The sequence below is a fragment of the Rhinolophus ferrumequinum genome, chromosome 27 (assembly GCF_004115265.2).
Source record: "Rhinolophus ferrumequinum isolate MPI-CBG mRhiFer1 chromosome 27, mRhiFer1_v1.p, whole genome shotgun sequence".
Classification (NCBI taxonomy): Eukaryota; Metazoa; Chordata; class Mammalia; order Chiroptera; family Rhinolophidae; genus Rhinolophus; species Rhinolophus ferrumequinum.
The window spans coordinates 18,038,818-18,059,890 of NC_046310.1; the positions used below are offsets into that span (position 1 = coordinate 18,038,818).

Here is a 21,073-nt window from a genome sequence, read left to right on the forward strand (position 1 = left end):
AGTATTCATTTGAGATTTTTTTATCTGACATGGTAAAAAAAAAATTCTTTATTTGGAGTCAGCGAACCTGGCTTGTAGACCAGCTTCTGTAATTATTAGGCATATGGCTTTGAGCAAGTCGTTTAATCTCCATGAACTTCAGTGTCCTTTCAAAAAATGGAGATGGTAGCAGCTAGGGAGACTACTTTTAGATAATTTCCCCTTTAAGTAACTGTGATAAGGGGTATGAAAACATGTTACAAATGTAAATATTATGGAAATGGACATTATTGTTATGGAACATTTAATAAAATACTCCCAGTTACTTCTTGATATTTTCAGTTTCAGGTTTTATACCCATGCAGATTAAGTATGAAACAAAAATGTATGGTTTTCCTGATATTTTTGATCATAACAAACCTTATCTATGATTGATTACAATGCCCAATTCAGTAGTTTGTTTGTAACATATATTCTACCAGTAACTCCTTCCAAAAAATGGAGATTGTAGCAACTACTATAGTGATTTCCCTATAAAGGTATAGTTTTTAAAAAATCTGTTCAGTATGAAAACCTGTCTTGATATGGCCACCATCTGTTTAAATTCTCCTACAGTAGGACAGTCTGAATTGGATATCTGTCACTTGTCAAGGTTTGGATATATCACATAACCTACAATATGCAGTATAATCTTATAAAGCAAAAATCAGAAGTATCCTTTGCAGAAAGGCAGTCATGGTTTTCTAACACCGATATTACAAACGATATATAATTGTTGTCATTTAAATTGTGTCTTTGTACTTGAAAAAAACAAAATCAGTGAAAGCTAAACTATAATGGCAAAAAATGGAAGACAAGACAATGGAATATATAGTATTAGCAGCCTTTTAATCCTGGTGCAAATCTTTGCTTTGAAGTGCAATTTTTGCTTGGGCCTCAGATCCCTCACCTGGAAAATGGGGTTAATAGCGTTATCTTGTAAAATAACTGTGAAACTTAGAGATAACCCACCAGCAGGGGTACATATTATAGAAATCATTCAGCTCTTAAGAAAACCAATCTAGAATAACCAAAACTTGTGTGTGCAATAGTCGGATTTAATTGCTTCACCCGTAAATTGACTGCTGGTAGCATTTTATTTCACTACTGTTATTACAATACCATCTTGTACTACGGAGACTTTAAAAAGATAGGAGACACAACCCTTGACCTCACAAAACTTCAAATTCCTACGCGGAATTTCTTTCTTTGAAACCATCATCTATCCACGTTGGACAGACCTGGGGAGCAGTTCTGTCAAGGGCTGGAGAAAGACATTAGCTTACCCTCCAGGCTGGTTCCCTTTAAAATCTCCAACATGATTCTCCAGCTCTCACACACTTCCCCAAGCTTTTAAATGGACCTGAGAAATCCTTAACATTATTTAGCGCTTCTTTCAAACCAAAAAAAAATGTTTTGAGATGCTGACTCAAAATAGCGAAAGATGAAGAGATTTAAGATTTATTTATTAACCTGCCAACTCATTTCTAAAAAATCATCATGCCTGGCTGTTTTAAGACTGGGCCTGGGCGGAGAAAGCTGGTGTAAAACCCCTAGGGAAGTAGCTGGCCCAAGCGCCCAGGGACAGAGAAGAGAAACAATTGCACAGCACCGGTATGCCTACACCTATGAGCAGAGGGGAGGCAGAGCATTTGCAAGAGGGCCCTGGAGTCGCGTGCTCAGGATCCAGTGGGTGGGGCCGCCGGGAGCTTTGTTCAAAGTGGACACTCGCCTGGGCAGCAGGCGCTCCGGCAAGCCAGGACGACAGCAACTGCATCGCTACCCCTTCACAAGAAAGTAGTGTGCAAGGATCCAGAGAACACATGTCCTTGTGGCCATTTTCTGGGGGTTGCTAAGCACCCTATGCTCTAAGCCCCGGGAGGTGGGAAGTTACTGAACTTTCAGAATAAGGGGACTTAAAGCCAGAGGAGTCGGGGCTGGGTGAGGGGGCGCTGCAAGCTGGGAGTGGGGGAAGGGCGGAGGTGGTTCCCGAGCGTCTGTCTGGATCCAGCCCCGAGCTCAGCTGCAGGACCGAGGACACTTCGCGCTCGCTTCTCCGGGGATTGTTCGCCTTCAGGTGTAAATGCGGGAGGGAGCGATGTAGCCCTTGGAGGACCGCCGGGTCCGCAGCCGGAGCGAGCCGCCCGGCCAGGGCGCGGCGGGAGGGGCGGCGGCGGCGCCTCACTGCACCAACCTGCAGGCTCCGGCTGGCTCGGCCGGCGGCGGCCCCTCCCACCCGCACCGCCGCCGCCTCCCTGCTCTCCCGCCTGGTCCGGCCCCGGGTCCCAGTTGGTGCCGCAAGGAGCCGGCGTGCGGAGCACCGGCCCCGGACCGCAGCCGCCGAGCGACAACGCTGCCACACCAACCGTACCAGCACTTCGGCCTCCCGGGAGCAGGCTCCCCTCCCTCCCTCTCGTTCCCACCCCCTTGTCCCCCCTCCTCCCCCCCTCCCCCCCACACCTCCGAACCCTCCCCTCGACCCTGCCCTCCCTCCTCCGGCCCCTCTCCTCCCGCGCTGCTCCTCCCTCCCGGCTGTGCGCTCCCGGCGCCTGCCGGCTCCTTCTTTAGCTCCCGCTCGGCCTCCCGCTCGCCTTCGTGCCGGCTCCTCGCGCCTATCCTGAGCCCGCTGCGCGCCGGCCGCCGCCTGGTCATGTCAGGATGGAGATCCGACAGCACGAGTGGCTCTCGGCCTCCCCCCACGAGGGCTTCGAGCAGATGAGGCTCAAAAGCCGCCCCAAAGAGCCCTCGCCGAGCCTGACCCGAGTGGGCGCGAACTTCTACAGCAGCGTCAAGCAGCAGGACTACAGCGCCAGCGTCTGGCTCCGGAGAAAAGACAAGCTGGAGCACGTAAGGGCGCCTCGCTCCCTGGGGCCTCGGCCCCGCACCTGCCGCGCGCACACCTACACCTACACCTACCCCGGTGGCGGCCCGAGCGCGCGCGGGGATCTCGTCAGGTGGCCCGTCTCCGAGGCAGGGCCGGACCGGAGGCTTCGCTTCCTTCACTTTCTTGCCTTAAAGACCGGACTGTGGGGAGGGAGGGAGGTTTCTTTCCAGGGACTTCTTGGCCCCTCGCACACCTCTACCTCCCCACAGGCTTCCCGCTGTAGGGTTCTTTTGCACCGTGTTCCTGCGGTGCGTGGCGAGAAAGAAGTGGACCACAAGCGTGGTCCCGGGAACCCGACGTTGCGCGAAAGTGGGCTTTATAGAGGGGCGTTTACCCGCGTCTTTAGGGCTCTTTTATTCTGCTCAGAAACTACCAAATTAAAGAATCTGTAAAGTTGTTGCCGCTGGCGACTCAGCCTGGGCCAGTGCACAAGCCGACTTTTCTGCAGGGTGTTCTCTGGCATGAGCAGTTGGCGATTCTTTCTACTTGAGCCTAACTAGGGAGAGATTTGCGCGTTGCCAGCAGAAGGGCGAAAGCGAGAGCAGATCACCCAACTGCAGGAGCCCGCCACTCCGGAGGGTGGGAGCTGGCGAGCAGGGACCTCACTCCCAGAGAGTGCAGGCTTCCCGCCAAGTGCTTTGGGCTCTGGGGCTGAGCCCCTAAAGCGCGCTATTCTGGAAGGAAAAAGACCCTCTAAAAAGGCGATTAGGGGATCCACTGTTTCAAATCTGACCCATCAGCATCGCCTTAAATCAAACGAAACTAAGCTTTATCTCAAGAGTAGAGCACAACCAGCTAAGGAGAGGGTGTTACTTCTTCCCGCGGAACTGCGTAATCTAAATTGAGTCCGTTCATAGAATGTGGAGGTTCCCTTGTATTTGGGTCACAACTCCAATTATGAAAGAAAGGCAAGAAGGAGGACTTCTGGAATTCACACTCTCCTACAACCTGAGTCCCATCTAGCCCTCAGGTGCTTCTCCTCTTCCCCTGGGCTTTGCAGGAGCGAGCTTCCCAGGAGGGGAGCCTGCAAAGGAGTATTTCTCTTACACTCTGAAAGGAAGGGAAGGTCTCTGCCTCTTCTCGGAGGGCCTGATTAAGTCACTGAAAGTCCGAATTTAAAGCTTTGAGTTGGGGAACAGGCTCCGTCTTCTATGTAGAGAACCATTTTCTTAGTATCCAAAGGATGCCTCATCCTTAAGATGATGGAAGTAATTGAAGGAGATTGCTAGGATGGAAAGTTGTTTGAGAGGCAACTGTATCCATTTAAAAATGCAAGCTCCACACTTAGCAAAGGAACTGGTGGTGTTTAGTTTAAGGGGGAGCAAATAGCATCTTCCTGTAATTTGGCTCTTGGTGTTGTTATCTGATTTTAGTACCAGGGAGAATGGTCTAACCTTAGAATGGTTATAGAATATATCTTCATTTCCGTTTCATTCAGATTGGGCGTTCATTTGCAGCTTGTGCTGTTAGCTGATTTTTTTCCTTTATTCTCTTACTGAAAATCAATAGCGCAATCTTCTATGGGTATGTCTTCTTGAGTCACAGACACTGCATGCATTATATTTCAATGGTTTCTCACTTTTAGGTTTTCATTGAAAGTATGAGTCATACCAGGTGGGTCATGGCAGCCTCACCTTTCTGGACAAGTATAGGATGCTCAGCTCCTCCTTAGAGTTAGAGACCAAAGAAAGGAGGATTTGGTTGTTTGGAAGCATGTGAGGATCTATGCTTTCTTCTTCACTCAGGTGCTCGGAAAGAGAGCATTGCATTCATTAAAAAAAAAAAAAAATCAATCGCCTGTTTGTTATTTAAATCAACATAGCATTTTTGTTTACTTTCTCAAATACATTTCATGAGACATATTTTGTTTTTCTCTATCCTTGCTCTCAATTAGAAAGGGGTCTGCTTCAAGGGAAATATTTTACAATATTCTTTTGCACCTTTGAAACATCTACAGTCATTTTAAATGAAATAATATTTGTGAAGGTGCTAGAGAAAATTATATTAGCATAAAATGTAAATTCTATTTGAATTCAAGCTCTGGGTATTTGTAATATATATCATGTTGTGTACGCTATGATATTTCAGGTAGTTTGATGTTAATTTCTAATGAGAAATTGGAAGTTTAGAAACCCATAACAAATGTAACCTAGTATATTAATGGCACACAAAGCATGAAAATGTAATGTTGACTGTTTTATAGACAACATTCTGAACATATGTGGCACCTTCAGATTTACATGTTGCAGAGATTAGGATGACGGTGTCATATGAAGTTCAAAGGTGATGTATGGTAGTTAAACACCCTTTGGTCTGTCTAATCAAATTATGTCAAAAATGAATTAATAATTATTGTGGGCATTGTATGCATGAAAACAGCCTTCTGTTAATTCACTGGTGCTTTAAGAGCCACTCTAGTATTAAGGGCATAAATAAGTTATGGCTTCAAATGATACATGTACTTAGTCATCGCAGTCATGGAGTTCCCTGAAATGAAATGTGGCAGTATGTGGACTCCGTCCAGACTTCAGAAGCATTGCTTAATTTGAAAGTCAATAACGTGACGTAAAGTGACACCTAAAAATATATTTCCGCCCACTTCGCTAAAAATGAGGATATGTAGTTTCTCCTTTTCGTAGTTTAAAGGCAACAGGACTAATCCCTTGTTGAACAAGAGAAAAGTGACATGAATTCAGGGAGGATTGGAATACTTTCAACTTATATATAAATTTGATTCCTGTCATTGGTTGGTCCATACTGAAGATGAACACCCACTAAGAAATAAATGTATATGAGGGAATTCTTCCATTCTTAAGTCATGATTAAGTCATGATTAGATACAAGGAAGCCGTGTTTGTACCATGAATTCTGGACGTTGAACTCTACTGCAGTTTCAGGTACAAGTAAAATTGCTGGCCTCACGTCAAATGTCGTCTTATCAGCTACAAACAGTGCTCTTGTTCTTGATTATTTTGCTTCCTGTTCTCCATACCATAATGTCTATGGTGGTAGAAGGATTAGGTTTTGGAAAACAATGGAAGTCTCCTGTGTAGGATCCTATATTCACTGTAGCCATAATGTAAAAGTGAAGGATGGTCTAGCAAAGCAAGAGGAACAGAGGGCCACTTCTTTATCTCCCTGACCCACCCCTCTGTCAGCCTTCCCTGGGGCTGGGTTACTTTGAGAGTCACTACTTAATATGATTTGACTATCCAGAGGACAGTGTATCGTTAAGCTGGTGTCCTTTGGTTGGTATATGCCCCGTTTGAACTTTTTTTTTTACAAAGTGGGAAAGTTATAGAGGCTACTGTGCTTAGTCACCTGGTTTTATGCCAATTGTGTGTGTTTCTTGATGCATTTATGGAGGTGGGGAGCCTTATTTTCTCTCCTGCTTATTTAGTTAGCTTTTGCCAAAGTGTGGTTAAGAGTGGGGCTCTGGTTAAACAGACCTGGGTTTAGACTCTGGCTCCATCTCTTATTAACTTTGTCTTCTTAGGCCAAGGACTCACAGTCACCAGGATGTACATTCACAGTACTACATAAAGAAGTCATTGGTTTGCTGGGATGAGTCAAGGAGACAGTCCATGTCTATATTGCAGTGACACAAAGTCGACTAATGCCAGGGGCTCAGCACCCTCACGCTTCTCATCTGTGTAGGTTGGCAGGTGTCTTTGTCCATTTGGGCTGTTACAACAGAATACCATAGACTGGATGGCTTATCTACAATGAACATTTATTTCTCACAGCTCTAGAGGCTGGGAAGTTCAAGATCCAGGTGAGGGTGTATTTGGTATCTGATGAGAGCCTGCTTCCTGGCACATATATAGCCCTCTTTTTGTTGAGTCCTCCTTTGGTGAAAGGGATAAGGGAGCTCTTTGGAGACTTTTATTTATTTATTTATTTATTAAGATTTTTAAACTAAAATATAGCTATCATACAATATTATATTAGTATCAAGTGTACCTCCTAGTTATTTAACATTTGTATACCCAAGGAAATGATCACCATGATAACTCTGTCAACCATCTGACACTGTACAACACTGTCACCATATTATTGACTATATTGCCTATGCTGTACATTATATCCCCATGACTTATTTTATACCTGGAAGCTTCAACCTCTTTTTCTCCTTCACCTTTCCCACGCCTTTAAAATTTTTCAATTACAGTTGGCATTCAGTGTTATTCCATAGTAATTTCAGGTGTACAACATAGTGGTTAGACATTTATATAATTTAAGAAGTGATCCCCCTACTATCCACCTGTCACTATACATAGTTATTACCATATTATTGACTGTATTCCATATGCTTTACTTTATATCCCCATGATTATTTTGTAACTACCAATTAATCTCTTCACCTTTTTCATCCTGCTCCCCAAACCCCCTCATCTATCACCCCAATAAATCAAGTACCCATCTGATATCATACAGTTATTACAATATTATTGACTATATTCCTTATGCTATACCCTACATCCCCATGACAGCTTTGTAGTAACCAATTTGTACTTCTTAATCCCTTCCCCTTTTCACCCATCCCTCCAGCCCCCTTCATCTGGCAACTGTCAAAATGTTCTCTGTATTTATGTGTTTGTTTCTGTTTTGTTTGTTTATTTTGTTCTTTAGATTCCACATATAAGTGAAATCACACTGCATCTGCCTTTCTCTGTCTGACATTCCACTCAGAACAATACCCTCCAGGTCCATCCACGCTGCTGCAGATGGCAAGATCCCATTACCTTCCATGGCCAAGCAATATTCCATTGTATATATGTACCACCTCCTCTTTATCCATTTATCCATCGATGGGCACCCAGGCTGCCTCCACATCTTGGCCATTGTAAATAATGCTGCAAGGAGCCAAATATGATAATGGACACAACACTGACATCCACTGGAACACTCTCAAGAGACATCTAAGCTTTCATTTCTTGATGGATGAGTTACAGAGGCAGACAATCTGCCCAGCCTAGCCTTTGTCTGTTCTGTTTATCTAAAATCACACAGGAAATAATCCTGGTCAAAGAGAATATTCTTAAATGTTTACCACACTAAAATTATCCAGTCTGGCCAATAATACATAAACACAGAAAAGGATATTTTCTGCTTGTTTGATTGACTGATTTTTAATGGAACATTTTAAAGACTTATTCCCTTAGATTGAACTTTGTCTTCTGGTGCTTTACTGATCTGCTCTGTGGGGTATAATACTTTCATGAATCTGCTCTGTGGGACATAAATGACATTACATAATAGGAGTCTAGACCACGGTGGCCAAGTTTGCTCCAATCCATTTATTCTTTACTGATCATGGGAATAATGTATTCCAGGAGACAAGCGTGCCACTTGACATTTATTTACTATTTACTGGTAACATAAACTTTGTTTAAGCTGGTACAACTTCATACTTAGAGAAGACAATTTTTTTTTAAGTGAGGCAATTACTAAACCAAGCAAGACACTAAGGCTAAACACAAGGGTGAACATTAAGGAGTCTGTGTTCTACTCTTTACAAATTCTCTCTTCTGCTTTCTCTTTTAATTTTAAATAGGCTTGCTGAGCCGCCATGCAGATAAATGAAATATCACTTGACTTCATTCCACCAGCATAAGACTGAGAAGGAAAGCAAGGGCAAAGAGCTGGTCTCTGCTAGCAGAGCCTACAGAGACAGTGGGAACAAGAAGAATCATCCTCAGAATAGACAGGCATGGAGCAAACTGGGGCCCACTGGCCGAGGAAAGAGTCAGGTCCTCAGGGGATGGACTGGAGGCCAGGCAAAGAGGCAGCCTACCAGGCTCGGGGTAGTGAGCTGACTTTAATGGCAAAAGGACCCGTACATACTGGGTCCAGAACTATAATGCAGGCAGGCTGATCTCAAATGTGAAAACTACAAGCTCTTTGGGTGGAATATGAGGTCTCAGCCAGTCAGCCAGGCAACACCTGAGAAGCAATTATACCTATAGGTACTGTGTAGTGAGCATTTAACAGGGGCATGCACTATGCTAAGAGCATTGTATGTTGTGATCATCCCAATGAGCTAGTCATGGATGTTCCTTTTCTCTTTCTTCTGGGTCTGGGTTGAATCTCCTTGCCTCACCCCTTTTGAAACAAGCCTTGGCCAATAAACAGAAATCAAAGGATGTATCACTTCTGATTGGAAGCACTGAGAGACATTACATGATTCATCAGCTTCCCTTTAGCTGCCTTGACGATCATACAAATATCAGGCTGGAGCTTCCATCAGGCCAGACAACGAAGGTGGACAAAATCCCCTGCCACTATTAGACTGGATGCTTATATTCCGCAAAATTCACATGCTGACATCTAATCCACGGTGTGCTAGCATTTTGGGGTGGGGCTTTTGGGAGTGATTAGGTCAAGAAGCTGGAGCCCTCATGAAGGGGATGGTGTCCTTATAAAAGAGTCTCCAGAGATTTCCGGTCAAGATGGTCGAGTAGGTAAATGTTGTGCTTCCATCCTCTCGTGACCACATCAAAATTACAACGAAACCAAAAGGACAACCATCATTGAGAATTCCCTGAAGTCTGGCTGAACAGAAGTCCTACAACTAAGAATATGCAAAAGAAGCCACCTTGTGACTGGTAGGAGGGGTGAAGAAATGGAATGGGCTCTTGAGTGTGTTTCCAGTGGATATCAGTGTTGTGTCCATTATCATATTTGTCACTACTGATAGGTAGCATATTTATTCCACTAATGGGCTTCTCTCACTGTGAGTTGACATATCAGTTTGTTTTGAAGAAGCTTTGACTTCTCTGATCTCTGTTGGGTGTGGCTTATTGACTTAACATCACCCCAGTCTGTGATATCATATTTAGTATATTTAATTTGAGAAGCTCGAGATTATTGGATTTAAGATTTCTTTTTCTTCCCTTCTTCCATTTAATAGCCACATACCAATTTCTGGCTAGTTTCTTTAAAAGTTTTTACTTCACTTTATAGACTTTTGTATCTGTCTCTCAAGTTTAAACCTATGTAACAATTTTCAGTCCTACCATTTCAGCTCCAAAGATCAGGATATCTGATGAATTTTTTTAATGTCTGGGTCAACAAACTGGAAATAAAATGAAACTTCATTATTCCGATAAAGGGTTTCTTTAAAAAGAATCACAGTTAATGGTGAAATATTGAAAAATTATCCACACTGATTATGAGTGAGTCTCCACGATTATCACTTCTATTCAGCATTTTACAGGAGGTCGTAACCAATGCAATAGGCAAGAAATAAAAACATGATAATTAAAAGGAAGTAATAAAATTGTCATTGTTAGCAGATGGCATGATTACATTTGAAAATCCAAAGTAAACTACAGATATAATTAATGATTTAATAATGTATCTGGATTTATCACAACCACTGTATACAAAGTCATTATCCAAAATTAAACTAGGAAAAAATTCCAAAATAAAACAAAAAAAAACATTACCATTTACATTAGCATAAAATGTCAAAAACTTAGAAATAAATCTAACATAAAAATATCAAATACTTAAGGAGACTGGTAAGGCCTTTTTAATTCTCTCCCAGATTGATCTATAAAGTAAATGCAATTCCAATGAAAATCCCAACAAGTTTGTGTGTGCTGAAAAATGATTCTAAAATTTATATGGAAATGCAATGGGACGAGAACAGCCAGGACAATCTTGATGAAGAACAAAATTAAGAGGACTGCTTCCAGATAGCAGAACTTATTATAAAGCTAGATTAATTAAAGCAGTGTGGTATTGGTACGAGATAAATGAATAGATCAGTTGACAGAATAGAGAGTACAGAAACAGACTTGTATATACATTATTATTGATAGGTACTTGATTTATGACAAAAGTGGCAGGGATGGAAGTGCAGTCGGAAAGAGATGGTCTTCTAAACAATTAGTGTTGAATCAGTTTTATAGCTATATTAACAAATGGATCTTGATTTCTTTTTCACACCACATACAAAAGTCAGGTAGATGTGGGTTGTAGAAAGTGAAACACTGAGGCTTCTAGAAAGTAATGTAATAAAAAATCTTCAACTTGCACTAGGAAAAAATTGTTAAGGAGTTTTAATAATCTGAATTTATTAAGATTAGTCAACTGAGCTACATTAAAATTAAGTAATTTTGTCTACAAAAGAATCCATTAAGGGAATGAAAAGGCAAATCACAAAGCAAAAGGAGATATACCAGCGGTGCCAAAAAAATGTATACACATTTTAAGAGATGTTATCTATGTATTACTTTTCGAAGTTGAATTATGGTAGCAATGTATAGTATTGTTTTCATTCAAAAGATGGAGTTAATCAAATGAATGCTAGCATCACCATGTGACAGGCAGGACAAAGAAAAAGGCAGAAGCACAGTTGTTGTTCAAGGAGCACAAGACCATTTTTAAGTGGTATTTGAATTTGAGAACATTGCTCAAGCAGTACTTCGCCATAATCAGAAGTGTCTGGACACTGATGGTAACCACTTTGAGCACCTCTTGTAATTGCAGAAGTCAAATATGACTTGTATTCATTTTTTGTTTTTGGTAAATATTATTACATTTTAATACAGTTTTTTCCTTTCTTAAAATGTGTATACATTTTTTTGGCACCCTCTGTACACACACACACATACACACACACACACTCACACACACAAAACACACACACTCTGACAAAGGGTTTTAACCAGGATATATAAAGAGCACCTACAAATCAATAAGAAATCCAGACAGCTCAATAGAAAAGTGATCAAAACATTTAAACAAAGAAAGGTGCTTGATGTCATCAGTCATCAAAGAACTAAGCAGTTAAAACAAAATCATACACCATTATACAATCACCCAAACAGCTAAAATTAAAATGATTGACAGTAACAAGTTTTGAAGAAAACAAGGAACATCTGTAGCTTTCATAACTTCTGGTAGGACTGTAATTCATGGTGGCTCTTTGGAAAGCTGCAGTATCTACTAATTTGAACACATCTATGACTTAGCAATTTAAACTATATGTCAAACAAATGTGTGTTCATGTGCACCAAAGATATGTCTATTAATGTTTATTGAAGTATTATTTTAGTAGTCCACAATAGGAGGCGTTCCTAATATCCAATATAGTTGAATGTCCTATATTCTAATATATAATATCCAGTATAATTGAGTGGATAATAAATTTTAATTTATTCATACACTATAATACATTAAGTAATTAAAAGAGTTTAATTATATATGTACATATATCTCTCTAGCTATCTCCATTAATGTGGATGACTCAAACATAGTAACGAGTGAAAGAAGACAGGTATAGACTATAGGATTTTGTTTATGTGAAAAAAACAAGCAAAGCTAAATTATGGTTATAGAAATCAGAATTAGTATTTACCTTTGAGAGTAAAATGGGCACTAGGGAGGCTTCTGGGGGGGCCAACAGTGTTCTATCTCATTTTTTAGAAGGTGATATTTATCAAGCTATATGCTGAAGATTTGCACACTTTGTCATATTTCATTTTTTTTAAACCAAAAAAAGTAAAATGCATATAGTGCCCTTCCCCTTGCTTACGGCTTCTCTCTGCTCAGACTCTGATTCTCCGGTCCTGCTCTTCTAGCACATAGACCCTGGGCTCTGATGCTTTCTCTCATTGTTTTCTTCACATGCGTGACTCTTACTTGTCACCTCCCAAAGTATGGCTTCCTGAATCCTTTCTTCCCTTCACCCCCACCACCTACTTTCAGCAACCTTCCATGTCATCCCTGAGGCACATTTCACGCTGTATTCTGGGGGTGTGTTTATTTGTCTTCCCTACTGGACTGTTCGTTCTTTATAACAAGTCATTATGGAGCTCCCATCAGGAGCAGTCGTTTAGTGAATTGTAACCTCCTGGGGCTGAGAAACCTTAAATCACTTCTTGTCTAAAGAAGGTGGTCAAAGAAGGTGTCCCCCTAGGCAAAGGTTTGTATAGGCCTTAGAAGCCTCGGAAAAAGAGTTGCTGGCTGTTGGACTGGTCTGAACCAAGGCTTTTGAGTGGAATGTGGACGGCAAAAAGCGTGTTTAAAAGACCGATGTATTTACAAGTATGGCCGGAGGACAGAGTTGGTTTAAAGGAATGTTGGGTGTGGAAACACAATAGTGGATTATGACAAGATGGTGGAGGGCTTGAGGATTTGAGTGGTACGCTGAAAATGTTGGGCTTTCCTCCATAAATAAAGGGGAGATATTTCAATAGGCACTTTAGTTAGCAAGTCCAGGCTTCAGAAAATCTGCTAGTGGCATAGAGTGTCTAGGAATGAGAACCTGGAATTGGGGGTCCAGTGTAAAGCTTCTCTTAGTGGGAAAGGTGAGAAATAGCACAAGAGTATGGTGGCAGAAGAAAATTGCGGAGGGAAAGCTGCAAGAAATATTGTAAAATAAGAGTTCATGGGACTTAGTGCTTTCCTGGGTGTGGGGAGTCTGAGAAAGCTCCTCCATTCAGCAAACGTTTACTGAGTGCTAGAGATGTCCCAGGAGTTGTGATTGGTGTGATAGACGCAAGTATAAACAGGAAAAATTCCAAAAGCCCCTTGAGAGTTGGAATTCTGCCCTATTCATATTTGTATCTTGGACCTAAGCCATTGTTATTGTCTAGATTCATATTACCAATATTATTATGATCATAATGAACAAACATTCCAATTTCTGCTATCTACAGGGAACTGAGGTTCAGGCTTGGGAAAATTCCAATATAAATGATTGGGCCTTTGGCCTCAGTTGCTTATGGCCTAGTCCTTCAGAACTCAACTTAAATGTTTTACTTCTAAACTAAAACCTGTTTAGGTGCCCCTCCTGTGTGGTCCCATACCATCATGGGCAGGCATCTGTTATAGCACTCAACACACTGGTTTTTTTTTTTGATTGATTAACTACCTGTCTTTTGCCCTCAGTGCAAAGTTTGAGGACAAAAATGGAGTCTCATTTATAACAATGTACCCTTAATGCCCAGCCGGGTAGACATTCAATATTGATTGACTTCACTATTAAAAGAGTGAATGAATGAGTGAATGAATGAATGAATATATGCTTAGAGAGGCAGGACTTACATACATGAGTGATAAAATAAGGTGGCATACGCTCCTTGCCAGATACATGCCACAGATGTTAAATGCAACAAGAATTCAGTAGAAGGAAACATCAGAAGCTCCATGAGAAGCTACTGAAAGGGTTATGATTAAATGTCATTTGGAGAAGATAATAAACTAGGCTGCATCTAAACCATCCATAGCTTGTGATTCCATCCAATTTTTTCTAAGACTTGGGAATGGGGATTTCATGCCATAGTGACCTGTTCCTATATCTAATGTTATTTTACAGTGCATTTTTTTTTGTTTTAATTTCTATATATTTAGTTTTAATTAGTCAAGAGGAGAACATTCACTTTTTATTTTTCTCCAAGTACTTTGGCCATGTCTAAATCTGTCATTCATGATTTAGCCTCTGCCCTGCTCTGGCTGAGGGCACTTGATCTGAGACCGTAAGACACTCTGCAGCAGGGAATGTGTCAAAACTGCCAAAATCCTCTTAAAGACCTGCCAGTCGTGATCCTTAAGAATATCCAACTATGATTTTCTGTCTTGTCTGTTTCCAAACTTTTTGCATTCCCTAAGATCTTCTTGCTGTAATCCATGACATGTGCACACATTGCTTAAAGCCTGTCCTATAAGATTCCTAATGCATCTTTTTTTTTTTTAGTAAAGTTTTATTTTGGAATAGATTTATATTTATGGAAAAGTTGCAAAGATAGTAAAGACATTTCCTGTACATCCCTCACCCAATGTCAGTTCCTTTAATATTAAATTCCAAACTCCAGACTTTATTAGAATTTCACGAGTTTTTAAATTAATGTCCTTTTGATGTACCAAAATCCAATCCAAGATAACGCATTGCATTTAGTTGTCATGTGTCCTTAGTCAACATCTGGTCTGTGACAGTTTCTCAGGCTTTCCTCATTTTTCATGACCTTGACAAGTTCTTTTGTTTCAGCTTTATTGAGGTATAATTGACTAATAAATTATAAGATATTTAAAGTGAGCATCGTGGTGATTTGATATACCATATATATGTATACATTGTGAAAGGATTCCCACCTTCAAGTAAATGAAAACATCCAGTATCTCACATATTTATCTATTTTGGTGTGTGAGAACATTTAAGTTCTGCTCTCTTAGCAAATTTCAATTATGTAACAGTTATCAACTATAATCACCATGTTTACATTAGATCCTCAGACCTATTCGTCTCATAACTGAAAGTTTGTGCCCTTTTACCAGCTTCTCCCTATTTCCTCCATGCCCCCCTCCCAGCTTCTGGCAACTACTTTTTCTACTCTCTATTTTGATGAGTTTGACTTTATTATTATTATTATTATTTTTTAGATTTTACATTTTACATGTAAGTGATACCATGCATTGTTAGTTTTCTCTGTCTGGTTATTTCACTTAGCATCATGCCCTCAAGTTCCTCCATCTTGTCTCAAATGACAGAATTTCCTTTCTCCTCATGGCTGAATAATATTTCATTATATATATTTACACCCCCTCCACGCACATCTTCTTCATTTATTCATCCACTGATGGACACTTAGGTTGTTTCCACATCTTGGCTATTGTGAATAATGCTGCGGTGTACATGATACCCTGTTTCCATTTCCTTTGGATAAATACCCAGAAGTGGGATTGCTGGAACATATGGATGTTCTATTTTTAATTTCTTGAGGAACCTCCATACTGTTTTTCATAGTGGTCGTACCAATTTACATTCCCACCAATAGTGCACAAGGATTCCCTTTTCTCCACATCCTCACCAACACTTGTTATTTGTCTTTTGATAATAGCCATTTTATAGGTCTGAGATATGTCATGGTGGTTTTGATTTGCATTTTCCTAATGATTAGTGATGTTGAGCATCTTTTCATGTGCCTGGTGGCCATCTGTATGTCCTCTTTGGAAGCATATCTATTCAGATCCTCTGCTCATTTATTGGATTGTTTTTTGCTGTTCAGTTGTATAAGTTCTTTATATATTTTGGATATTAATTCCTTACCAGATATATGATTTGCAAATATTTTCTCCTATTTGCTAGGTTGCTTTTTTATTGTGTTAATGGTTTCTTTTGATGTGCAGAAGCTTTTTAGTTTGATGTAGTCCCACTTGTTTATTTTTGTTTTTGTTGCCTTTGCTTTTGGTGTAAAATCCAAATAAATCATTACTAAGATCAATGTCAAGGATCTTACTACCTATGTTTCACTCTAGGAATTTTATGGTATCAGTTCTTACATTCAAGTCTTTAATCCATTCTGAGTTAATTTTTGTGTTTGGTGTAAGATAGGAGTCCAGTTTTATTCTTTTGCATGTGCCTGTCTAGTTTTCCCAACACCATTTAGTGAAGAGAGTGTCCTTTCTCCTTTGTATATTCTTGCCTCCTTTTTCATAGATTAGTTGACCATATATGCATGGGTTTATTTCTGGGCTCCTAATCCTGTTCTATTGATCTGTGTGTCTGTTTTTGTGTCCATGCCACACTGTTGATTACTATAGCTTTGCAATATAGTTTGAAATCAGGGAGCATGATGCCTCTAGCTTTGTTCTTCTTTCTCAACATTGCTTTGGCTATTCAAGGTCTTTTATAGTTTCATACACATTTTAGGATTGTTTGTTCTATGTCTGTTAAAATGCCACTGGAATTTTGATAGGGATTGCAATGAATGTGTAGATGGCTTTGGATAGTATGAACATTTTAACAATATTCTTCCAATTCATGAGCATGGAATATCTTTCCATTTATTTGTGTCTTCTTCAATTTCTTTCATTGGTGTCATAGTTTTCAGTGTATAGGTTTTCCCCTCTTTGGTTAAATTTATTCCTAGGTATTCTATTCTTTTTTGATTCAATTGTAAATGTTTTCTTAATTTTTCTTTCTGATAGTTTGTTATTAGTGTAAAGAAATGCAACAGATTTTCATATGTTGATTTTGTATCATGCAACTTTACTGAGTTAGTTTATTAGTTTTAACAGTTTTTTGATGGAGTCCTTAGGATTTTCTCTGTATAATATCATGTCAGATAGTGACAGTCTTACTTCTTCCTTTCCAATTTGGATGCCTTTTATTTCTTTTTCTTGCCTAATTTCTCTGGCTAGGACTTCTAATACTATATTCTTTTCTTTTTTCCAGTGTTAGTGGTATGTTTTTCTGCACTTAGGCAGAACATATAACTCCTTTCATATGCCTTTTATATGCCCTGGTTCCCAGTTTGGCATTATTTTCCAACTTGTTTTTTTCATGCTTAGAATACTTGGCCTATGTGGGAAAGGGAAGTCTTCCATTGTCGGCCATCATGGTTTCCTCTTTTCAGAGCCAAGATACTATGCTCTGAGATTTCAAATCCCCTTTGAAAACTTATTTGGAATCTTTTTAACACCGGCCCATTTATACTAAGGAAACATCTCCAAGCAGAACCAAGAAAAGATGGGCAAAAAGTAAAGGAAATAGGTGAGAAAAGCACTGAAATGCTTGGGGAAGTGTAGCCCTCCGAGGCAGACACACTTTCCGAATGGCATTTCAGGTGTGCAGAAGTGTGAAGAATGTACTTTTGTCTCTGGAGTCTCCCATCTCTCATTTCACTCTGGCCAGCCTGCGTCCCTGTGCCACTCCCAACACGCTACCAAGTAATTCTGGCTTTCTCGTCCTTGTAACTTGCTAGTTATACCACGGATGTAGGCACTGATTCATAAGGACAGCTCTGTAAACCAATAAATGAGCTGTCATTATGATTGTAGCTTTTTCCACTCTAGGACGTGTTACAAAAACGGAATAATGGCAAAACAACAATTCCCAGGGCTTTGCTAGAAGTGGCTTGTGAAAGAAATGTTTTACTATCTTCCTGTTTTTTAATAAGAACAAAGATGAGTAGGGAACTCATATATCATCTGAGCATAAAGGAGGAAGAAGGAAACGTAGATGCTCAGAGGCCATATGGAGCAGATGTAGTCCGTCTCCTGATGAATTGGCATTGATGCTGATGGAGCAGCCGCCGTGAACAACACACCGGGAGGCATGGGAAGAGGCAGGCCTGTGCTCTCTATGACTTTTGTGCAATTGCCTTTCTTATTTCATTAGGACAACTTCTTTCTATTTGGATACATCACTTTACTTGATTTTAGATTGGGTCTAGAATAACTGCCACAGAATTGGTATTGAGATCGAGGAAAGAGAGTTGATAGGTGGGGAAAAGATGAGTGTTAAGGAGACAGATAGGCAGAAAGGCTCACAGATGGAGATGAGCTCCTGAGAGGGAGAGGTATTCACTTTAGTTTAGTTTTCTGTGTTTAAATGGCAGAAGAGGAAGATATGCTGCTTGAAGGCACAGAGCAAGGTGAAAAACTTGCCAATGTGGCAACTTTTAATGAGTCTCTGGGCTTCCGATGAAGAGCTTCAAATGACACACTTGTTCATTTTCATTTGCTCACGTAATAAAAGGTTTGTGAGATTGAACATAGAAACCTGACAAACTATTTGCATAGAATTGCTGGTCAACAATAAAAAATGGATTAAAAAATTCTTCATTGATAAAATTACTTAAAATAAAAGTAAAATGTCTCACTTTTGTGGATAGAAGATAACATATATTTATATTATATCCATTCATTAAACTTGATTACCACTGAAATAAATAGGCCAGTCCCTATTCAGAATCTCTTACTTGCATGTTTCCACTCTAAAACATAAGAAGATAAATAGGCCTTAGGATAAAACTGTTGTGTGGTTGTTTGTGTGGTTAATCTAGAAAGACATTTCCTTTCTGGTATGAGCAAAGTAGATTTCTGGTTACGTTTAGAATTGCGTTGTTTTAGCCAATGGACTTGTTTGAAGGAGAAAAAGACTTAATATAATCTTTACCAGGTGTAATTCCAAGGTGAGTTGTCCGATCTGAGTAGGGTATCAGGTGAATGGATTTATCATTGTGTTAACATTTATTTCTATAGCTTGGGGTAGTTATCCACAAGGTACAGACAACCATGTGAGTAATTTAATATTTTATTAACTGTCACCGTCTCTATAGTGAAAGGACTGTCATTTAAGAAGGAAGGGTCTAGTGCAGTACCTTCCTGAAAGGAGCTGGGAGTGACAGCAATGTCACACTGAAATGTAGAGGCTGGATGGCCAGTTAGCCTTGGTCTCTACTGCACAGCACCCACGATTCAGATTTGGGTCTCAAAAGTTTATAAATTACTACACTAAATTGAATTTCAGGATGCCTTGTGAAAAATTTAGACCAAATATATGAAATCATTAAATGGCAAAGGTCTGCTCTTCTCACAGTTTTTCTTCACCAGAAACAGAATTTTGAGTTTTAAGATTTGTAGTGACCAGGGATCAATAGACTTTCTGGACATTCGTTTTGCTGAGGATCTCTTTTCTAAGTAGCTTCATTGTCTGGGGAGAGATAATGAACTTGACTCTCGAGATTTTCTGTGGAATTTCCCATTTCTTATTCTCCCTCTGGGGATGAATTCCTACCTGGGAAGCTCATTGCCCTCATGCTCCAGATCTTGGCCCTTCCGTAGTATGTACAAATTCTATAGGATCTCCCTGGGCTCAGTCCTGAAGCCTCCTCTTGCCTCTTCCTGGGAAGTTTATCTTCTTCCTTGAAGTTAATTTTCCTGGGTGACAAATGTTCATGGCTCATTAAGGTGAGAGATATCACAATCAAATAGTGCTGTCACCCAGGGTTCTCCAAAGAGAGAACAGATAACATCTAATTTAGATTTAATCTGTATACAGTGAAGAGAAGATTATTAACTTGCCAAAGAAAAGCATCAAACCACAGAGCTTCCTCTCGGTGTTAAAATTCGATGTGTAAATGCCCCATGTTAGTTTTAGCAATTGATTTCCACGGGCACCAGAACTGTACTTTTTTTCTATGAGTGGTACACAGCATTTCTCACGAGTTCCTGTCTCCAGCAAGTGCTCCGCATTTGTTGCTTCACTTATTGTTTTTTATTAAAGCCTCTTTACTACTTTTCATTTTCGGCTCCTATACTTGTGTTTGCTCTGCTTTTGTTAAGCCATTATTTTGTTTAGATGTGCTGGTCACAGAGGGTGAGAACGGTAATGATTTCTCAGCAGACTGGTTGGTGTGTGGGTGTAGAAATGCCTGGACTGTAAAACGGTAAAGGATGTCCAGACCCATCAGCTTGTCTCTCGGCTCCAGGCCTGATGACGCCATTTGTAATTCACAGGGCAGATGATAGGTCTCCCTTTCTCTGGTCCATTATATGGAATCACAGGATCCAGAGATGATACCCCAGAACATTTCCATGGTGTCTGTGGAATACAAAAAAATCAGAAACATATTAAGAAAATGTGCCCTTCACAGCCTCCCTTAGAAATTCATCTTTATCTAGAAACCTCCACCTGGTGTCTAATTAAATCTTCTTGTTACATATAAACCCATTTTCCCATTGTTCTGTCCACTTTAGAACAGAATAAAAAGTATTGACTCACTCAATATTTCTTTTTAAGGGGGAATAGCTTCAAAAAAACAAGCAACATCAGTTTTATTTCATAGTAAATGTTAATTTTCTGAACTTTAAATCACATACATGACCCCACATTTCAGCAGTTATGGTTTGTCAGAGAATGTTTAAAATCAGAATAATTGGAAAACTTCATTTTCTTAAAAAGTCTATATGAAAAGTTAAAACAGAATGAAAATCACTTTTACCCAAGGATTCAAGTGGAGTTTTTAGAGATATAAATTTCTAAAGTGGAGATCAATAAGCATATATTGCTAAAAATTTAAGTTACAAACTTGTTTGGGAGAGAGTTTAGAATTTATTTTTAGATGTTACGGTATAAGATGTGCTTTCATAAGTGGAGGCAGTGATTTGAAAAGAACCCTGCAATGAAAACTGCCTTGCAATTAAAGATTCAGTTTATCTAGTGTGAAAAGGAATTGAAAAACTTCCTTGCTCTATTCTAGAATGATGACTCCTCAGTGGGCCTTGTGAACTTGCAGCATCCAAGAGGTTGGTTCCTTGTGCATATTGGGGTTTAATAGGCTCTTGAAGGATACTACTAGGTGACACCCATACTTGTCCATTTTTTCCCCTAAAATAGTCTACTAAAATAAAACAATTGAAGACAATACTAGC

The 21,073-nt window shown here is 40.0% G+C and overlaps 1 protein-coding gene across 2 annotated transcripts in view; it reads left to right on the plus strand.

The window, feature by feature from the left end:
* The first annotated feature begins 2,488 nt into the window (after positions 1 to 2,488).
* The window catches only part of PLD5 (phospholipase D family member 5), a 233,624-nt gene continuing 215,039 nt past the window's right edge, over positions 2,489 to 21,073 (plus strand). The window contains exon 1 of one of the 2 annotated variants that reach the window (XM_033099760.1): positions 2,489 to 2,865. In XM_033099760.1, the coding sequence (XP_032955651.1) occupies positions 2,677 to 2,865 (189 nt within the window). In that variant the 5' untranslated portion in view covers positions 2,489 to 2,676. The remainder of the gene's footprint in view (positions 2,866 to 21,073) is intronic. The other variant, XM_033099763.1, reaches the window with a different exon arrangement.